Source organism: Protopterus annectens, chromosome 7.part0 (genome assembly GCF_019279795.1).
Source record: "Protopterus annectens isolate FY-2018-M chromosome 7.part0, PAN1.0, whole genome shotgun sequence".
Lineage (NCBI taxonomy): Eukaryota > Metazoa > Chordata > Ceratodontiformes > Protopteridae > Protopterus > Protopterus annectens.
Window position 1 is genome coordinate 1,734,881,403 of NC_056739.1, and position 21,659 is coordinate 1,734,903,061.

General features: G+C 39.9%; 1 protein-coding gene across 2 annotated transcripts in view; it reads left to right on the plus strand.

Moving 5' to 3' along the window:
* UNC45A (unc-45 myosin chaperone A) overlaps nucleotides 1-21,659 on the plus strand; it is a 1,636,854-nt gene that overhangs the window by 670,350 nt on the left and 944,845 nt on the right. For both annotated transcript variants that reach the window (XM_044078271.1, XM_044078272.1), the window contains one exon: nucleotides 15,860-16,031. In XM_044078271.1, coding sequence (XP_043934206.1) covers nucleotides 15,860-16,031 — 172 coding nt within the window. The remainder of the gene's footprint in view (nucleotides 1-15,859; nucleotides 16,032-21,659) is intronic.

Here is a 21,659-nt window from a genome sequence, read left to right on the forward strand (position 1 = left end):
AACAGATCTATGTAAAAACAATGATGTTGATGCATTAAATTATCAGGAAGAGTCTGATTCCAATTGCAAGGTATCAATCAATGTCAAAACTTTTCTCCATGGGTTATTATCCTACCCCCATTACCAGGGAACCAATATAAATTCACTAAAGTCCATATTCTGTTGTTGAATTTTAATATAACTATAGCTACGAGTCCATCCCTATTCACATATTTATAGATAACTTCTGGATTCAAGGAGGTCTTTTTTCCATAGTATTATTACTCCTCTAGTCTTTGATTTATAAGAGGACTGAGCTAGTATTCTGTAATTATTAGGATCTCACTTTAATGTGTCGTTTATTTTAAAAATGGGTTTCTTGAAGAAAGTCTACTTGAGCTTTGTTTAGTTTTACATTTCTCAATAAGTTAGATCTTTTGTTTGGGTTGTTTAAGCCATTAGTATTTAAAGACAGCAAAGTCAGTTCCATGTTAGGATTTTTTTTTAGTTGAAAAAAAAAAAACTATGTATTAATTCCAAGATTCATAAAACTCTTCCTGTATAGGTAAATCTATGTTAATTAAATAGTTGCTAATTATCTTAATCAGCATTGTTTTTCTCATGAGGTTTAATAATAAACATTTTTTTATCAGGCATGTTAAAACTAGAAAAAAAAAAAAAGAATAAAAGCCTATTAACAAAACTTGCATATGTATAAATCTTAACCCACACTAACCATGAAATGAAGAACATTCCTAGTTTAACAGATAAAAATAAATCTGTTAGACTAACTTTCTAACCACCTTCTTACTCTTTTTGAGCCCATAAAACAATAAATATTAAAGGAGAAAAATGTATAACTTGAGTAACTGGTAGTGTTTACTTTTCATCCATTCAGACTTTAATTTCTCTTATAACTTAAATTAAGTAAATCAACAACCCACAATTGTTATCAATGCATTACTGATGTGAAGGTGACCATTCAAAAATACAATAAACAAAACAAGTATTTTATGAATTTAAGTTTCCTATAGATAAGAATGTAAGAAGTATAAGCTTGGTTACTAGTCTGACTTTATACATATATATTCAGGCTATATGCTAAGTAGTCTTTTTACTTGAACGGTGTATAATTAACTAAAATAATTAAACACATGGTCCAAGTTGCTCTAAAGAAGTTCCTAGATTAATGTAGCCTATTTAACAAATCTATACAATATTTATGTTCCCTTTTCTTTTTTTTATTAATTATAATCAAATGCTGGCAACTCGACACCATAAAAACTAACTGCCAATCATTAGCGGACCGGAATTCCGCTGTGGCGACCCCTAACCAGAAAAAGCCTAAAGACAAACGACAACATAATCAAATGCATTTACCCAGAATAAAAGTAAAAACAGCTAAATGTTTATACATAAACATGTGTAAACCTTATCTAAAAGATAGATGGTATCAAAAGTTGTTAGGACTACTCCATGCATTATACACATGACATTAGTGTATTTCTATCTTTATAAGGACTTTTTTAATAAGGTGAACCCATGGCTTTTCTATTTGCACCTTTTACCATATATTAAGCATGAATTGTCTGTGATACAGAAAAATAATCTGACAAAACTTTAAACATATTATAACTTATAAACAAATTTTCTGATTTATGTACTAAAGGAAAATCCATCTCAGATTGTCTAAAAGTCATTTTATGACTTCTGTGTATTACTTGTTTTCTCCCAAATGCATACGAGTCTGTGCACATCCTGTTATTTTTCAGATTTTATGAATCTTCCACTTTTTACTTACTTTATGGACATTACAAGTAGACATAAGTATATCTCTAATCTAAGAGGAAATATTAATAACTGTTTACTGAGTAGTGTAAAGAAAGTATAAACATGTTACATGTCCTATTATACATAGTGTCATTTCTTTTAAACAAAACACCAGCAGCATCACTAAATACTTCTAAATCGCTTTTACTAGAGGAGAAGCCGTCTGCACCTTAACAACTGATCAGGGAGTCTCTACCTTCTATTCGCATTACCTTTGCAATCCGAGCTCTGTGACATGTGAGTGGAAGACAGACTGACTGCCTTGAGCGTTGAAAAAAAGCTTCACCACTTTAAGTTTGATGTATATGATTTCCCACTCAGCTTGCATCAATACCAATATTCCTTTACTTCAACCCCTTCTCGTGAGAGTCTCCCCATCAATCAACTCCACCAACGGACACTGAACCTGAGAACCACAATCACTGTCCAACAAGCCCCGCATCCGCCTCTACACAAACAGTCCACCCCTTCACATATCACGAAATGAAATAAACCCAGCCAAATGACCCAACAGCATAACTTGTTCAATTATTCAGCACTCTATATGAAGGACGTTCACTTCTTTAACCTCCAGCTATCATGGGGAATATTAGGAGCATAAATCTTCACAATTTACAATAGCATCTCTGCCCCAACCAGCGTCTCTGACCTACACACAGGCATCTATCTTCCACGTTCCTTCTCCTCTTACCAACGCCAGCCATACTCTCTAATCTCTTACTTATTAAATCAGATGTGGAAAGCTTACCTCTCAAATGGGTAGTCACATTTCAAGCCAAAACTTTAAGCCGAACCCACTACTATAATAACACTTTAGATAATCAAAGAAGAACAAAAACGGATGTACAGAGATCACAATGCACTCGCCTGCTGCATCTCACACAGAGCAAAGCCCAGTCCATCAATCATGGGCAAAAAAGCATAAAACGCTAGCTAATTAGACTCCATTTTAATCGGAGACATGCATTGTTTGAAACAAGATTCACTGCCAGACGTAGTGATCTCTAAAAAGCAATCCTACATATTAGTAACTAACAAGCATGTACTAGGATTAAGGCACTTATATTTAATTACTGGGAGTTATTGATCGCAAGAGCAGATCTTGCATAGTTTAAAACTGGAGTAGATTATTATTTTTTTTCAATAACTCCATTATTTAGCTATTAAATATTTTAAACTTGGGTATGACTGTATGAAACAACTATTTATCCATAGCACTCAAAGTTGTATATATGAGTTGAAAAGAAAAAAACAAAACATAAACTTGTCACCCCTTTTAAATCATGAAGTATAAGACAGTTTACTATTTAACTTTACTACAAAAGTAATTCAATTATATTACATTGCTATTAATGGGATATAATCAACATTTTTTTCCTGTTTTCTTTTATTTTATATTTATTTATATATATATATATATATATATATATATATATATATATAAACATTTACATGACATACCTTGTTTGAAATATAAGATAAACACGTTATGTATACCAGTCAGGTTGCAGTAGATACTTTGAGAGATTTAGAAGGGACAGCAATTTTTTATTCAGTTTTTTGCGTTTTCTTTTTAACATCAGTCCAGAAAGATTTGTCTGTGACCCTTTTCAGTGAAGGAACTGTCCAATCCATATCTTCAGGTATGGATATAACATTATTGTTTTTTAAGGAATGCAGTGGATTCTTCTAAATTGTTGAAAGTCCTCATTTCATTTAGGTGTAAGATTTTAATTTTGGCAGGAAAGGCACGTTGAGTTTTGATGTTGTTTTGCTTTAGAAGCTTTATTAGTGGCCAGGCTGTTCCAGGACTCTGACAGAATAGTCATTGTCAAACCTTATTGGGTTTTGATTATATTTTAAGGGGCTCTTTCTCCAGGCTGTCTTTAGGATCAGTTATTTGTCTAAATAAGATAAAAACTTTATAACAATTGATCTAGGGGGAGTAGATGATGATGTTGATGCTGGTCTTCCTAAAGTTCTATGAGCTCTCTCAATGCCAAATAAGAAACCTTCTTTTAAGTCTAAGACTTCTGGAATCCATTTATTTAAGAAAGTGATGATATCTTCTCCTTTAGCTCTTTCAGAGAATGCCAAATATTCTTATGTTAGATCTCCTCTCCCTGTTTTCAAGGTCATCCACTTTATTTAGAAGCCAAGTATTTTGTTTGATAAGTAATTATTTCTGTGTTTCCTTTTCTTTGAGTCTTCCCTCAAAGTCATTCAGGGTGGTTTCTGTGTCAGTTATTTTAGATTGATGTTGCTGAATGAGTTCTTTAAGTGTATTTGTTTTTTTTCTGACAGTTTTCTTTGAGATTTTGTAGATTTTCCTTAGTCATCCATTTATAATGACAGTTCTTGTATTGCAGTAGTTACCAGTTGTAGTTCTCTTCTTATAGTCAAGTCAATGTGAGAATTCTTCGAAGTACTCATCTCCACAGTTTATATATTCCCACTTTGTAGTTTGATAGGAAAAAATTCACCTAAATCTGCCAAAGTTTCTAGTTATATAGTTTATACTTTCATCTATCAATTCTGAATATTTTTGTTGAAAAAAGTAAATTATTTTCCTGTATTTTATATTAGTTTTAGGGAGCTCTGAAAATCTGCTGCTTTCAGTTAGCCATTCAGGCTCCACCCCAGGTGTGCTTATTTTTAATGAACACTTACATTCATAGCTTCATAGGTGTGTACTAGGCTAATGGCCCTGGAGCCTTTACAAGCCTAACCCAAAAAAAAATTTGCCCATGCACCGTGCCACCCGATGTTAGTTCACAGTGCCCATATCCAGTAGGGGAACTGGAATGATCCCTGGAGTGAACTTCCTGTTTACCCATCCACTCATCAAGATTTGTCTTGAAGAGAGCCAGCCAGGTGCTCTGCTTGACATGAATAGGAAGCTTATTCCAGAGTATGGGCAGTCTTTGGAAGATGAACCTGTCCCTCTAGCATGTTCAGTTAATTGTGGTAATGAGATTGTGATCTCTGGAGCGTGTGTCGCGGGGCAATTGGTATTTCTTTAGGTGTAACATTTCAGGTAGGGCTGGGTTGGGCATGGCTTTGTAAGTTAAGCAGAGATCACCTCTAAGTAGACGATAAGAGACAACTGCTGAAGTTTCTTGAGTCTGTCCATGTAGGACATGTGTTTAAGGCCTAGGATCCTTTTTGTGAGCTAATTTTCTGGCCTCTCCAGCTTTGTAGGTGTCTGGTCAGGTACATGCCAAACAGGGCATTATATTCAATGATTGGTCTAATGAGGTATGAGTAGAGAGGGATGACGACTTCTTTTTTCTTGGATGCAAAACCTGTGGTTATAAGATGTGCCACGTAGAAGGACTTTCTGACCACAGTGGCAATGTGGTGGTCGAAGATGAGGTGGCTGTCGACCTGGGTGCCCAGATCTCTTCAGTGTTCAGTGGGCTCCAATCAATGTGGTAATTTGTGGGAGCTGAGTTTTTTTCCAAAGGAGATATCACATTTTTTGGCATTAAGCTTCAGGCCATGGCTCGGACACCAGTCATTGGTCTCATAGAGGCCCTTTTGTAGGATGTCTGCATCACTTGGTGAGTTGATAATGACTCCTAGCTTGCAGTCATCAGTGAACTTGGTCAGCCAGAGTCGTCCTGTGTTTCTGATATTAGGCAGATATAACTTGATATACATGAGGGGTCAAGTTATCTGACTGAAGATGGTGGTGCAGAATTGAATAATGCATTCATAATACTGTTTTCCTCATAGATAGGCTGTTGAGTGCGTAAATCTGGTTCCAAGATCTTTTGGTTAACTGTATGTATCCCAGCTGATGACAGTGAATGTAATACCGCCTAATAAAACTACAGTGTGATGCTGTATTTTGTAAATGATTAGGAGAACAATCAAATCTGATATCATAACGATCACAGAGTCAACATATTTGTTAGAGTTCTGTCATTGCATAGAAGTATGCTCATCCAGTTTTCCTGGTCTTTACATTACATCTGTGGCAACTGGTGTTGCTTCTAAAAATATGTAATCAGTTTATCTGTTTTGGTGAAAAATGTTTCTTACCATTCTGTCCAGCATGACTAAAATGAAATTTGCTTGGGAGAATTGTCTGTGTATGTCATAGTCTTCCCAGTCATATATCTAATCTGTTATAAAAAGTTTTTCCTAAAAACTTGCTTTGATAACTTTACACTCTGTTAGCTTGGGGACAGAAGGGACATCCATATCATGGTCAGTACTAAACTGTTTCTTTGCAACCTAAGGGTTGTCAAACGATTTTATCAAACTGTTATGAAAATAGCTGTTGAGGTAATTAATCCCTGCCATTATAGGGTGCATGTAATTAATTAAATGCAGTCAAGATAACATGTTCATAGTTTTCTAGTTTGTAACCAAACTTTGACCCACCCCCGATAATTCTCCACAATTTTGTCATATCTTTCTTTGACTTATAATATGTGCTGTATCAGTAGTAACAGACTGATTTAATTGAATATTATAGGTTCATAGGTTTGTACTAGGCTAATAGCCCTGGAGCCTCTACAAGCCTAGCCCATAGAAGTACCCTGGCATCGTGCCGCCCAACATTAGCTCCCAGTGCCTCTATCAAGTAGAGCCACTGGAGTGATCCCCAGAGTGAACTTTATATTTCCCATCCACTCATCAAGATTTCTGTGGAAGAGGGCCAGTGAGGTGCGATGCTTGACATGTATGGGAAGTCTATTCCAGAGCATTTGCAGTCTCTAGGTTGTGAACCTGTCCCTCCAGCATGTTCTGTTGATTGTGGTAATGAGGTTGAGATCTCTGGAGCATGTGGTATGGAGGAATTGGGATTTCTTTAAATGTAGCATTTCTAACAGAGCTGTGTCAGAAGGCCTTGTAAGTCAAGCAGAGATCGCCTCTTCCTAGACAAATATGAAACAGAGAATAGCTGGAGGTTTTTTTTGAGTTTGTCCATGTAAGACGTGTTTAAGGCCTAGGATCCTGTTTGTGAGGTACTTTTCTGGCCTTTCCAGTTGTTGCATGTGTTTAGTGAGGTACATGCCAAATGGGGCATACTTGATGGCTGGCCTAATGAGGGAAGAGTAGAGAGAGATGGTGACCTCTTTCTTCCTGGATGCAAAACCCTTGGTAATGAGATGTGCCACATAGAAGGACTTTCTGACCACAATGGCAATGTGGTAGTTGAAGGAGAGGCTGCTGTCCACCTGTGTCCCCAGATCTCTTATAACGCTTTCAGTGTTCAGTGGGCTTCCATCGATGTGGTAATTAGTTGGAACTGAGTTTTTCCCAAAAGGGATGACACATTTTTTGGCATTAAGCTTAAGGCTATGGTTTCAACACCAGACATTGGTCTCAGTGAGACCTTTCTGTAGGATGTCTACATCACTTGGGGGGTTAATAATGGCTCCCAGCTTGCAGTCATCTGTGAACTTGGTCAGCCAGACTCCCTCTGTATTGGCCTGGACTTCTGAGAATTAGGTACCAAACAGGAGAGGACCTAGGACCAATTCCTGTGGGACTCCACTTGTAACTGGTTGGCAGTCTGACTTGGAGTCCGCTACTTTCACACTGTGGCTTCTGTCTTTTAGTTAGGGTTGAAGAGTTGCCCCCTAAGCTCTGGATCATTTTGCAGGGTTATTTTATGATGTCACATTGTATTTTATTATAAAGAGTCCTTTTCCTTCCTTCTGTGGTATTTTTTAATAGGCTGTTTCTTAGCAGTAAGTTAAAATATTTTAATTTTTCATGCACCAACTAAATTGTTAGTTCCTAACATTTGATTAGTAATTTTCCCTTTCTTGTTCTTTTTAATGTGTAAGGAAGAAGTTCCTAACACACTGTTTGAATGCAGTTGTAGATACGTTTTTTTTTAGATCATACAGATCTAACAAAACATGGAACAGATAAGTTGCAATTAGCACGATTGATTATGAGTTAAAATATTTTAATTTTTCATGCACCAACTAAATTGTTAGTTCCTAACACTTGATTAGTAATTTTCCCTTTCTTGTTCTTTTTAATGTGCAAGGAAGAAGTTCCTAACACACTGTTTGAATGCAGTTGTAGATATGTTTTTTTTTAGATCATACAGATCTAACAAAACATGGAACAGATAAGTTGCAATTAGCATGATTGATTATAAGCAGATAAAATATTTATATCAGTAAAAACTATTTTGCAGATTATACACTACTTAAAAACTGTTCTACTAAATTGTTGGTAATAGTACTTATTAAAACTGGCTATAGTTGATGTTTAATAATAATCTATGGGATAGTTCAGATGTTAGTCCCACTACAAATAATTAGGTCCCAGGAGGGTACCATAGTGAGCCCATGAATAGTTATTTAGACCCAGCAGCTGCATCCACAACAAGTGAGTTAAGTTTTGTAGGCCCAGGCTAAGCATAATTGTTACTTGTTGGAGTAGAAAAGGAAAATTATGCTTCTTCAAAGTAAATTTGAAGCCATGTGGTGAAAATGGGTAGATCTGTATCTGGAGAATGGTGGTAGTAAAGGTAGCTGTGCTGCTGTCTTATTCTTGGATGCATTGAGTAGCTCATACATAACATCCCTGGGAACTGTAACCTGTGTGTACAGCAAGCAAATAAGGAGAGACCATTAGAAATCTGAATCTTGAGCAGTGTTGCAGAGAAGACTGTGGATACTTTGGCAAATTCAGAAGCTGAGCTAGCTTTTTGCCCTGTGAAAATTGCAGTCATCTCTACAGATTGGTAATTCATAACCTTTGGGCCATGGATTTTGTGGTGTGACCAGTATCAGTATAGCAAACAGTAGATGTTCTTCGTGTTTCACTGTTGCAGTCATCACATTTGGGTTATCTGCCTGCAGGTAGCCCTCAGCCGGCCTGAATACCAGAGTCTTGGATTCCTGCGTCGGATGCTGTCTCTTCTTCCATGATGTCAGGTCGTCAGGGGTATAAAACGTGCAGCCGATGCCACTACATCAGTCTTTCTTGCTGTGCGGTGCCCAAAGGAGAAGCAGTTCGCAAGTACCGGTCGGCCGACTCCTGAAATTTTAATTTTCGGGTTTCAGAACCGAAGTCTTCATAAAAAGATAAGTACCCCATTGGGGATTCTTTTTCTTGCTCCAACCGATGTCAGTAAAAGTTAACAATTTTCTTACCTGTAGAAAGCAAATACCTCATAAAGATTTTCATTCATACTGCATTCCTTACTTAGGCCCAGACCACGACGTACCTCGCTGTCGGTTTTGTGCCTTGTTCAATCCCTGAACTATTCATCGTCGGGCTATTTTTGCAGCAAGTTATTTTGGTACTCTGTATCACTACTCCGAAATGGCTTTAAGCCACTACCGATCTTCCAAAAAAATATAAAGATAAAGACAGAGACAGGCTGCATAGGTCCAAAACTGCCAACGACGCTTTCGTTAAGCTAGTCGCCAGTACTCAGTGTGGCGCTTTCGCAACCCCTGATACCCGCCACTTCAGATTTGCAGGCCTCTACTGAGACCCATTTGGAGTCCAGTATATCACGAGATGCTTCTTCGACTATGGAACCTGCGGATGTCTCTACCTTGGATGGGTCCGGAGCCGCCGTGCATGCACCGGCTTCTAAAGGTATATTCAGGCCTACAGATTTGCATGTTAAACCGACGCCATCTTCTTCATCTAGGCCTAAAACTCACTCCACACCTAGAAAACCGACATCCAAACTGCATGCTCAGGCCCATATGCCTAAAAAATGCTTAGAATGGCTGAAGACCTTATTACTTGAATTAGGGGAAGCCACCCTTCCCCCTCTAAGAGACCTAGAACTGATTTTCCTTCTGATTCTTCTGATCAGGAATCTGATTCTTCTGTTCCTTCTGATTAAAAGGATTTGCCCTTTTCTAGCTATGAGGATTCTGATGCAGAGGACTCCATTCCCTCTGCTTCTCCTCTAGAAGATTTTTCTTTTGGTGAAACCTTGCACACTCTTAGGGAGCATTTCTGCTGGGAAAGCCAAGATTACTCTGATTCCAAAAAGAGGCTTAGGGAATTCTTACTCCTTTCTTAACACAGGCCTTTAGCTATCCCTCCTGTTCTGGACATTGTAGATAATACTTTCTTGGAATCTAGCCTTTCCTCAGACACTTTACCTCCAGCTCCCAGAAAACCTGACAGGTATTACAGAGTACCTGACTCTCACAAGTTCCTCTTCAAGAATCGTACTGTGGATCCAGAGACCATTTCCCAAGAACCAAAAGGCATTAAGGCTACTGCTACCAAAAATCCTACCCCTTCTGATAGAGATTCTAGAGCCTTGGACAGATGGGATAAAAAAGTATACACTTCTGCCACTTTGGCCATTAGGTCTTTAAATTGCCAGTTTCATATGTTAAAGTACCAGCAGCATATTATGGGACTACTTAAAAAGAAAATTATGTTGATTCCTGACTGTGCTGAACACACCGAATTACAGGATTTAATGCATTCTGCTGAACAAGTTGGCAAACATACTTTGCAATGTGAGTTTGACTCTTTAGAAGCATCTTGCAGAGTTGCTGTCACTGCGTCTGTACTTAGAAGGCATGTTTGGCTTAAGGAGCAAAACTTGCCAGATCATGTTAAAGCTAAATTACTGGATGCTCCCTTAAACCAAGACCACCTGTTTGGCAACAAAGCAGAAGGAGTTCTCAAAAGGATGGAGGAAAAAGCTAAATCTATGCAAACTGTTAAAGATTTCCTACAAGTACAGCCTCCCAGATTTAGTAGACATCGGCCTTCTAAGAACTGGTCCTTTCCAGTCTCTTCCAGGCCCTCTCAGTCCAAACCCAGGAACAGCAGACCACCTAGGTTACAGTCTCAGACTGCGCACAGGTCTAAGCAGAGGGGAGCTCCCACTTCCAAAGCAGGGAGCAGTAAACCACCCCCCTACGGAAAAATGGCACAATGACTTAACCTTAACCCTCCCAAATCTTGCTCAACCGCCTGCTTCCTTAGGAGGAAAGCTCACCTTGCATGCAAAAAACTGGGAACTCATTACCCAGGACAAATGGGTTTTAAATATAATTTCCCGAGGTTACAGATTCCACTTCCACTCCCTACCAACCCAAACGGTTGGCCAGATCTACCCCAAAATCAGTGGGTGGAGGCCCAACAGCAGGTTCTCTCTCTTCTAAGTATCAGGTCTATTCAGCCTGTCCCAGCAGAAGAAAGGGGACAAGGTTTTTATTTAAGATTTTCCTGTTACCCAGAAAAGACAGCTCCTGGCGTCCTATCCTGGACCTCTCTATTTTGAAAACTTTATGGTAATCCCAAAATTCAAAATGCTAACACTTCAACAGCTGCTTCCTATGCTAGGCAAAGATGCCTGGCTGGCAACCTTAGACTTAAAGGAAGCTTACCTGCACATCCCAATAAAGGAATCTTGCAGGAAATACCTATGCATCAGGGCAGGCTCCATGCACTGTCAGTTCTCTTCACTACCCTTTGGCTTATCTACTGCGCCCAGGGCATTCACAAAGTGTCTAGTTATAGCCATTGCATTTTGCAGGCAGAGAAATATTCAAATATACCCATACTTGGACGATTGTCTGATTCAGGCAGGAAACCAGGACTTGCTATTACAACATCTGACATTTGTAAAGAAACTTCTAACCTCTCTGGGATATACCATAAACGAAAAGAAATCTCACCTGGTACCCTGCCAACAGATTGTATTCCTGGAAGCAAGCTTGAAAACAACTTCCCAGATGGCTTTCCTCACTCCAGAACAAGTTTATCTGACAAACTACTTCAAACTATTGGCCACAAAGACCCAGCTATTTGCAAGGTAAATTCTGCAAGCCCTGGGGTTCATGGCCTTTTGCATACTACTAATTCCATTTGCAAGACTGCATATGAGGAAACTACAGTAGTATCTAAAAAGCCTATGGTGTCAACATTCTCAGGACCTGGAATCCGTGATTCCTATCATTCCTTGTATAAAGACAGAGTTCCTTTGGTGGATAGAGGCCTGCTACCACAACAAGGGGCTCCCTTTCACTTTACCCCCTGCCGCCCAAACCCTAACAACAGGTGCATCAGACTATGCATGGGGGGCTCACTTGGCAGGGCAGTGCATTCAGGGCAAATGGAACCCGAGACAGATGTACCTACATATCAACCAAAAAGAAATGTTAGCTGTACAGAATTCCTTGACAGCCTTCAAAGACTGCATTCTTCCAGGACAACTATTGGTAAAAACAGACACCACCACAGTTATATGGTACATAAACAAGCAGGGGGGTACCCACTCCTACCCTCTCTGCAGACTAGCTATGGCTCTGTGGAACATAGCCTTGAGCTTCCAAGTGCACCTACATGCTCAATTCCTGCCAGGCAAGCTAAAGTCACTGGCAGACGACTTAAGCAGAAATCTCATGGACCCACACGAATGGAAACTGGAACCAAAAATATTCAACCTCTTGAGGAGCAAATGGGGGACTCCAGAGATAGACCTCTTTGCCTCCCCTCAGAACTACCAATTGGACAAATTCTGCACAAGGACTCCCCGCACTCAAGCTTGGAAAGTGGATGCCCTGTCCTTTACCTGGGAAAGCCTCTCAGTTTATGCCTTTCCCCCTCTGTCTCTCCTCTTGAAGGGTCTGCTAAAGATCAAACAGGACAAGCCAAAGACAATACTGATTGCACCAGACTGGCCACACCAGCACTGGTACCCACTCTTTTGCCAGTATGACACTGCTGGAACCATGGCACCTGCATCAGACCCCTTCCCTGCTGTCCCAGCAGGAGGTCCAGATTCTGGCACCCTCAGCTTCAAACCATGAACCTTGCAGCCTGGCTAATTCCTTGAGCTCCCCAATAGCATCCCTAAGTAAGCAGATGCTAGATGTCATTCTGAAGGCCAGGAGGCCTAGTACTAGAAAATCCTATGCTGAAAAGTGGAAAAGATACTGTTCCTGGAGCCAGGCTCAGGGGATGGGCACAACGGTGCCCAACTTACCTTATATTCTTCAGTACTTAACAGAAATGCTCCACAAGGTCCTATCCTTCTCGTCAATTAAAATTCATGCTTCTGCCATTTCAGCTCATTATAATACTGAGCCACCCCTCTTCTCTCACCCTCTGCTAAAACAATTCCTTAGAGGGGCCAAAAATTTAAGACCTCCCCCAGGAGAGCCCCTATTCCAGCCTGGGACCTTAACTTTGTATTGGAAAAACTCACTTTCCCTCCATTTGAGTCAGCTGCAACAGCAGAGTTGAAATTCCTTTCTTGGAAAACAGCATTCCTTCTAGCCATCACTTCAGCAAGAAGAGTGTCTGAATTACAGGCCCTCGTGGCAGTGGAACGCTTCATTATCTTCCATGCAGAGAGGGTTTCCCCTCAGGACCAATCCTTCCTTTATGCCCAAGGTGGTGTCTAGTGTGGCCCTTAATCAGTCCATTCACTTGGCTACTTTCTTCCCTAATCCACAAAACAAAGGAGAACGAATATTGCACTCTCTGGACATGCACAGACTACTTGAACAAGACTAAGCCTCTCAGAAAATCTGAACAGCTGCTAGTTGGCTTTGCTGCAGGGGCAGAGGGGAAGGCCATTTCAAAGCAAACCATTTCCAAATGGATAGGCCATTGCATTTATTTCTGCTACAAGCACCATGGAAAACCTACCCCACAGGGGATAAGATCACATTCCACCAGGGCTGCATCTACCTCTGCAGCTTTTCTCAGAGGAGTCCCTACTAGGGATATCCTAGAAGCTGCTACCTGGAGCTCAGTACATATGTTCACCAAGCATTACCACATGCCTCTTTTTTCTAAATCCAGAACTGGGTTTGCCACTGCAGTTTTGCAGGGCTTAATAGCTGGCCCTAATGCTCTCTATCTTCCTCCTCCCTTCCTTAGCTTTGGGAATCAACCCAAATGTGAGGACTGCAATAGTGAAACACGAAGAACATAATACAGTTGCGTACACTTACCATAAATGTAGATGCTTGAGTGTATTCACGGTTGCAGTCCTGGTTACCCTCCCTCCAGCCCCTTGACTTCTCTTGGCTCTACCTTTCCTTCTTGTTTGGTATATTTAAGCTTTCTGGTATATTTGCTTTTTGTTGAAGGTGTACCATAGCGTATAATTGTTTCCAATTTTGGGGGCACCTGACATCTGGGGCAAGAAAAACTGATGTAATGGTGTCGGCTGCATGTTTTATACCCCTGACGACCTGACGTTATGGAAGAAGAGACAGCATCCGATGCAGGAATCCAAGACTCTGGTATTCAGGCTGGCTGAGGGCTACCTGTAGGCAAGGCAGATAACCCAAATGTGATGACTGCAGCAGTGAATACACTCGAGCATCTACATTTATGGTAAGTGTACACAACTGTACTTTTGTTTACAAGTACACATTGAGAAACAAGTGCAATCAGAGTGAAGTACATTTGGCTGTTTACATTATCCTCAGCAGTATTACATCAGAAAAAGACATTAACGCCAGGTGAGTAATGCACTTGTTTACTGATGTGCTGGCTGCCTGTATCTGCTGGTGAGTGTATTTATGTACTGAAGGTGCAGTGGTCAGAATCTCTTACCATGTAGTTGTTATTTATTGACATTTGGTTATCAGCCAAGTCAGACTGGATAGGAGCACATTTTCATTGGAGGCCTGGGGAGAAAAGCTCCAAAGTATTACAAAACATTTTAAGAAGAATAATTTTTTTTCAGTCTTTAAAAATAAATAATACAAAAAAATGCAGTTTAAATAATTATACCAAATTAGACATACTCTGAAAACATTGGTTAAGAGTAGATAAAAGTTATATGGCAGTGATTTAATAGTTAGAGAAATGTTAGCCCATTTACTGAGAAATTAAAGGTAAGGTAGTATAATACAAAGGGTCTATATTAGAGCATCGAATATTTAACGGTTTGAATCACTAAAGGTCGACCCTTAGTGATTGAACTGTTAAAACATCGAATGTTCAGAAAAAAAAATAAAAACAACAAAAAAAAAAAAAACTAAAAAGTGTAGGCAGGAGGGCAAGCCCCCCTGCACCCCCCACACCCTCCTCTACTTAAATATACCAACTCCGAGACCGCACTACATTGAAGTAAATGGAAATCTCCCCTTACAGATATTTCCGTTTACTTGTTCGATGTTCTGCAGTTTCGCTATTCTCGTGTCGACAATGTCAGATTCGACATTGTCGGCTTTCGAGAATTTAATATAGACCCTAATACAAACAGGAATTGCAGTACGAAGTGAGAGAAAATCAGGCTTATGTGTATTTAGCGAGAAACCCATGGAAGAGAACTTGATAGAAGTAAGGAAGTGAGTGAGCGAAGAAGGGAGAATAAGATGCAAGATATGAGCAGATATTTGTCCACATTTAGGGACATAGTTTATCCTGGTATTGAGCAAGAGCAGAGCCAGCTTTTGGCTAGGAAGTCATTTAGAATGGTTTTGAAGGATGGGAGGGAGGGTAGTGACTTGATGGATAGAGATAAGGAGTTCCAGACCTTAGAAATATGGTACGAGTACAGACAGTGCACAAGTGATTTGATAGGTTTGTGGACAGATGGGAGCTTTTGGTAATTGGAGCATAATGACTGACTAGGAGCAGTTGTGTAGAGTGTTACTCAGTGTTGGACAAGAAGATAGATTCTGGGTGATTTTATAGGGGGTAAGAAACTGTGTATGTGTTAGTTGATGGGGTAGTTCTGACCAATTTAGGCTTTTCAGTGCTGTACAGTGGTGGATTCTGAAAGGGATATTTGCTGCAAATATACCAACTTTGTTATATCATTGCTGAGGATTTGATTTTTGTGATGCCTGAAGGTTAGTAAGGATGGGGAGCACCATAAGGAAGTGTGCGGAGGGGATAAGTAGTGGCAAGTGTAGCTTTAGTTGTCTCTGTGACAACATTTCTGACTCTCTAAAGCATTGCTAGTTTTTGTTGTGCAGTTTTGTATATACAAGTCAAATTTAAGATTATCCACTATCATCCCTAAACACAAAAACACTGAACTTGTAAAATCACTACTTTGTGACTCTTGCCTGTTTGTAGCTGATAAACAAGCTGTGCATCTTCTCCTTAGGCTTGAAAAAGATCCTTGAGGTGGGAGGAACTGTTCCTGAGATTACAGGAAGTCTGCCCATCACTGAGAATAGTAGGATGAGTGCTTCTGTGCTGCTGAATAAGCTGTATGATGACCTGAAGTGTGACTCGGAGAGAGAAAACTTCCACAAGCTCTGCGAGGATTACGTGCAGTAAGTAGAACAGTAAAACATTAGTTTGGTGATGTTTATGAAACATGGCCACAGACCATCAGTTTTTGAAATAGATTTATATGTTGGCATAATCAAAGGATTAGAGAGAGTAATATGTATAGTTGTTAAACTTTCAGTGAGGATTTAAAAACTACTGGCTAAGAATGCTTTCTCTTCTCAGTATATTTTCTTCCCTACTTTTTCTCTTGTAACTGTCCCTCTCTGTGTCATTTCTGTGCCAGCCAACCTTCTTACTGTACAGCAAGTTAGTTCTGCATGAAATTTCATATTACTTTCTTTAGGAATTTATATGTTCACTGGTTCTTTCATGTTATTGCCTGTTACTTTACAGACTTTTTGATCTGGAAGTGGCCACATGAGAGTAGTAGCCTTGCTTTCTTTCCTTATCACTAAAATAGTAAAACAAGTCTTTGCTGATAATAGTTGCATTACTGTTTTGTAAAGAATGTGGTTTTATCAACACTGTTGCTACTATGTGGTGTCAGTCAAAGTTGAGAAGGAGCTTGGATGATAATGGCAGGGTACTTTACACTACTTGTTGACACGATTGAGAAGGTGTTCCCTACACCTAGTTCTGTGGCATTACAAAGACAGTTTAATTTAAATATTTTTTGTACTTAAAAAGAAAAGAGTTGTTATATTGTCTTTTGAAGATCACAAAATGTGCCCCCAGCAAGAGCAACTCTGAATAATTTAATGATGCACTATCCAGAGTTTCTGAAAGCATGCACTAACTGTGTGCTGCTATTCCAATTCAGTAGACAGAATAGCACGAGGGAGAGGGAAGTTCAAGAAAATGCCACCTTTTAGGTGTCTTGCATTAAAGCAAATTAAACAATAAAATTGCTTGTAGTGCTGCAAGGACAGTTAATACATAGAAAATCAGGATGTGATTTTTAAAAATATGTATTTCTAATTTTGACATTGACTTCTCTACGTCAGGGAAAGGTTTCAAGTGAAACAGAAGGATCGGAATAGGGACGAGAAAAGGAAGATGGAGAAAGATAAGCAGGGTATTCTTCATTTCATATGATAACCAGTAAAATTCACATATAGACAAGAAGATGGGGGTGTAGTGAGCACGTCAAGTGGTGCTCTAGAATGTGGCTTGGGGGAAATGAACCATCCATTCAAAAGTGAGAGCGGGAGAGAGTCCTAAGGAAGACAAGGCATAGTAGACAGAACTATTAAAAGAAATTGAGCTGAATAAAGCATTGTGGAAACAATATAAAGGAATTTGTTAGGGGACATTATGAAACGAGAGAAAGTTAGTAGTACTAGCAGACAAAATATGGAAGACATGATAAATAGTAATTAGTGGCAAATGAAGGTTGAGTTATACAGAAGTAAACTTAGGAGATGAGCTGATACTGGAATGTTTATGCATTTATTTGGACTCTTGTGTGTGTCTGTATGTATGTTTGTGTCAGCCATGTTGTAGACAATCTCTTCAGCAACCAAAAAACAGCAGGTAAAAGCAGGCATATGAACTAATCAGTAGAAATGATATGTGATCCTGCAACCAAGGAAAGATGGATTGTTTGAGAGTATAGGAGGACAGAGGCTATAGGAACAGGCTGCTAACTAAGGAGTTTGAGGGGAGTGTAAACTGCAGGATGTTCCTCAGTTGAAATTCTCACACGATAGCTGCGCATTTTGTAACAAAAAGAAGAGAATAAATACGCAAGGTTAGAGTACTTCTTAATTCTGATGGGCAGTGTGGCTGACAGTGTGGATAAAAATCAGTCATAGTATCTTCTGCCACATGCACGAGCATGCACGCGCGCACATACACACACACACACACACACACACACACACACACACACATGCACACACACACACAATATAGAGTGTCAGACCTTGACATGTGGGAGAAGGGTACTTTCTCAAGGTTTCTGGTACAGCAGCACTTTTTCTATAGTCTTCTTGTTCGTGATTAGGTTTTGTGATTTTCGAGTTCATTGTAATGGATAGTGCATCAAAATCATTGGCCAAGTTTGATGCAGTCTTTGGATTTTACTGTATGCTTTGGATTTTGATATACTAGTGGAATAAAAAATATTCATGTGTGTGCATGTTCTCTTTTTTTCAGCATTATTGTTATAAATTTCTTTTATGTAAGTGGTCACTGCACTGGGGTAAATTTCTTTTTCATCTGAATTTCACTAAAGTTGCATTTTATTATTATAATAAGAGAGTTGCTGGGTGTGGAGCCTCCTGCATGGTGGGGTACTATAATAGTTTTATTATTACACCACCTCAATATCCAAATTCTCACCAAATCAGCTCCCCAGTTTGACAAGGAAGAGATACTTTACACCACCCTCAAATTAAACTCTAAGAAGTCAATCAACACTATAGGGTGCTATTTCCCACCAATCCAAAATATACCTCCCCTTGAAAACCTACTAGACTGGGCTAATCTCTCACTGTCCCAAGAAACTATCATCCTCGGGGACTTTGACATCAGTTGGCTATCCTGCATTAGCAACCACCAAGCCCTCCACCTAAATCTCCATGGTTTCTCTCAGCTAATTCAAACCCCCACTAGGATCAATAAAAACCCCAATAACCACACCATTCTTGACTGGGTCTTAGTTAATAAAGCCCCCACACCTTCCTAGCTGGCTGTTTACCTGACTCCCTCAGTGACCATTCCCCAACCTTCCTACTAAAAAATCACATAAATGATTGCAAACCCATTACCCACAGACTTACTCGCAACAAAGCTAATTTTAACCCCAACTCCTTCACCTCCTCACTCCAGAACATAAACTGGTCACCTCTAAAGTACCTCAACCTAGATGAAGCAGTCCATTTCTTTAACAGTACCTTCCTCAACATCCTTAACTCCCATGCCCCCCTCAGGAACACCAGAATCAGAACTAAGAGTTCCCCCTGGCTTAAAAAAATCACCAGGGGCCTTATGAAAACCAGGGATAAAACATGGAAACGCTGGCGCTTAACTGAAAACCCCCTCAGATATGCAGCTCTTCCTTGAACTACATAACAAGGTCAAAAAACAAGTAAAAGCAGACAAAGCCCTTTTCTATCAGACGTCCCTAAACTCCTCCAAATACAACCCCAAGCAATTCTGGTCCACAATTAACTCTATACTCTGCCCAGGAAAAGTAACCATCCCCCTACCAACCACCCCTCTCTCCACCAGTAGCATTGCTGATTCCTTCAACAAACACTTCACAGAATCTGTTCTATCCCTAACAAAAAACACTTCCCTACACAAAATCCCCCTCACCCAACCCAAAACCACCCCTCCCTACCTTCTTTCTTTCCACAGTACCCACCTCCTACATAAAAAGACTCCTGACAAAACTAAAACCCACAAAACTAGCAGCTGACAACCTGCCCTCTGAATACTTAAACATAGCATCTGATGTCCTAGCTTATCCTATTTCCATATTAATCAACTGCTCCATATCTGAATCCTGTGTACCCACCCTATGGAAAATATCACACATCATTCCCCTCCACAAAGGTGGCCCCTCCACTGACTTCTCCAACTTCCACCCCATTGCCATCCTCTCCCCCTCTCCAAGATAGTTGAAAAATGCATCAATTCACAGGTCTCCAAATTCCTCCTTAACAATAACCTCCTCTCCAGTACCCAGCATGGTTTCAGACCACACCACAGCATGACAACTGCTCTTCTCTCTGTCACCAGCACTATCCTCCATCACAAAAACAATGGCCTCCTCTCCTCTGCTGTATTTCTTGATCTGTCGAAAGCCTTTGACATTGTGTCACAGAATCTACTACTCTCTGCTCTGTCCAACCTCTCTTTCTCCTCACCAGCCACAAACTGGTTCCACAGCTATCTACAAGGCCGCCAGCAACCAGTCATCTGGGACAACAATCTATCTCCTCGCTTCCATGTTACTGTCAGGGTTCCGCAACGCTCCACCCTTGGACCCAACTTTTCTCCCTTTTTACCAACAACCTGCACACTGCCACCAAACACGCCTCCCTCATACAGTATGCAGATGATTCCACCCTCATCTGCTCAGCCCCAACTCTAACAGAACTACAACAGATCTCCCAAGATTCATTTTCTTCAGTTGAAAGCTAGCTATCTAATGCCCAGCTTCTCCTCAATCCAAATAAAACCAAACTCCTCATCTTTCAATTCTCCAGATCTACCCCAAACTCCTCACACTTCATTATTCAAGCCAAGGATAATGCCTCCATTTTACCAACAGTCCACACAAAACTACTTGGCGTACAGATAGACAATAATCTCAAATTTGACACCCACATATCACTTAACAATAAATAAAGTTCACAAAAAATTGGGTGCCTTGTATAGAAGCTGCCAATACCTCACCAAACCAGCAAGAATCTCTATCGCCAATTCCCAACTAATCTCCACCCTACTCTACACATCACCCATACTTAACAAATCTTAGACAGTCAGACCTAAACAAACTCGAAGCCTGCTACAATAAAATCGCAAAATTTGCAACTGGTACCTCCTACTGCAGCCACCACTGTGTCTCCCTTAGAGACCTTGACTGGCTTGAACTCCCACAACTCCTACACCAAATTCAACTCTCCTTTGCTCATAAACTAGTAAACCACCCTCTCCGAATCCCATCGCTGCATACTACAATTCTCCAACCCTACCACTTTTCCAGACCACTACACTCCTGCAACAAAAATTTACTCCAGGTCACCAAAACCAAAAACTCAGCAGTGAAGCACTATTTTCCTGCACTATATCCAAGCTTTGGGACAACCTTCCCACTGCCATAACTACCCTTCCTTCCTGCAGTCTTTTCAAGGCTGCACTAAAATCTCACTTAATCTCTGACTGGCTTTGTCCTTGTCCAATCCCGACTAATTAACCCCCCTTAAACCCTTCTCTCCTTTCCCAGATTTATATAGAGTATCCCGTCTATCACTATAATACTGAACTGAAGATTATTCACTGCCTGTTAATCCTTCCAGGATTTAGTTATTATTATTATTATTATTATTATTATTATTATTATTATTATTATTATTATTTAGTTACTGTTTGGAAAATGTGTGGCACCATGTTTTACTTCTTCTTTTTCTCAATGCTTACTACTCAATTGTACCTAATTTGCTCCTGTATTTCTCCATGTCATGATCACCTCTACTGTATAACTACCTTGATTGTTATTGGTTACCATCTACCATGTCTTTCTGTGGAGCTTTTCTCCCTGGGCCTCCGCTGAAAAGGGACCCGTGTCCAGTCGGAATTTCCCGGTAAACAAATGTAAATAATAAGTGTAAGATTTCATTGTGCACAGCATTTTTTTATTTTTGCTGCTGTTGCTTTCCACATGTTAACTTTATTTTAGTGGTATTCATTGTTTTATTTCAGCTGTGAAGGATTAGGTGAATGAAGGAACAAGTTAAAATTAATTTGGAACAAAATCAGTTGGAGAAGGGAAATGACTGGCTTAGGAATATCAAAATGACTGTCCTAAACAGTGGTGAAGTGTTACAGCAGCTGGCAGGGTGGACTTAAGGCAGTATGGATAGGAGTATGCGCGGCCTAAACGGGGGCATCTAAGGACATGAAGAGAAGAAAGGTAGAGTATAAGAAAAGCTGAAACT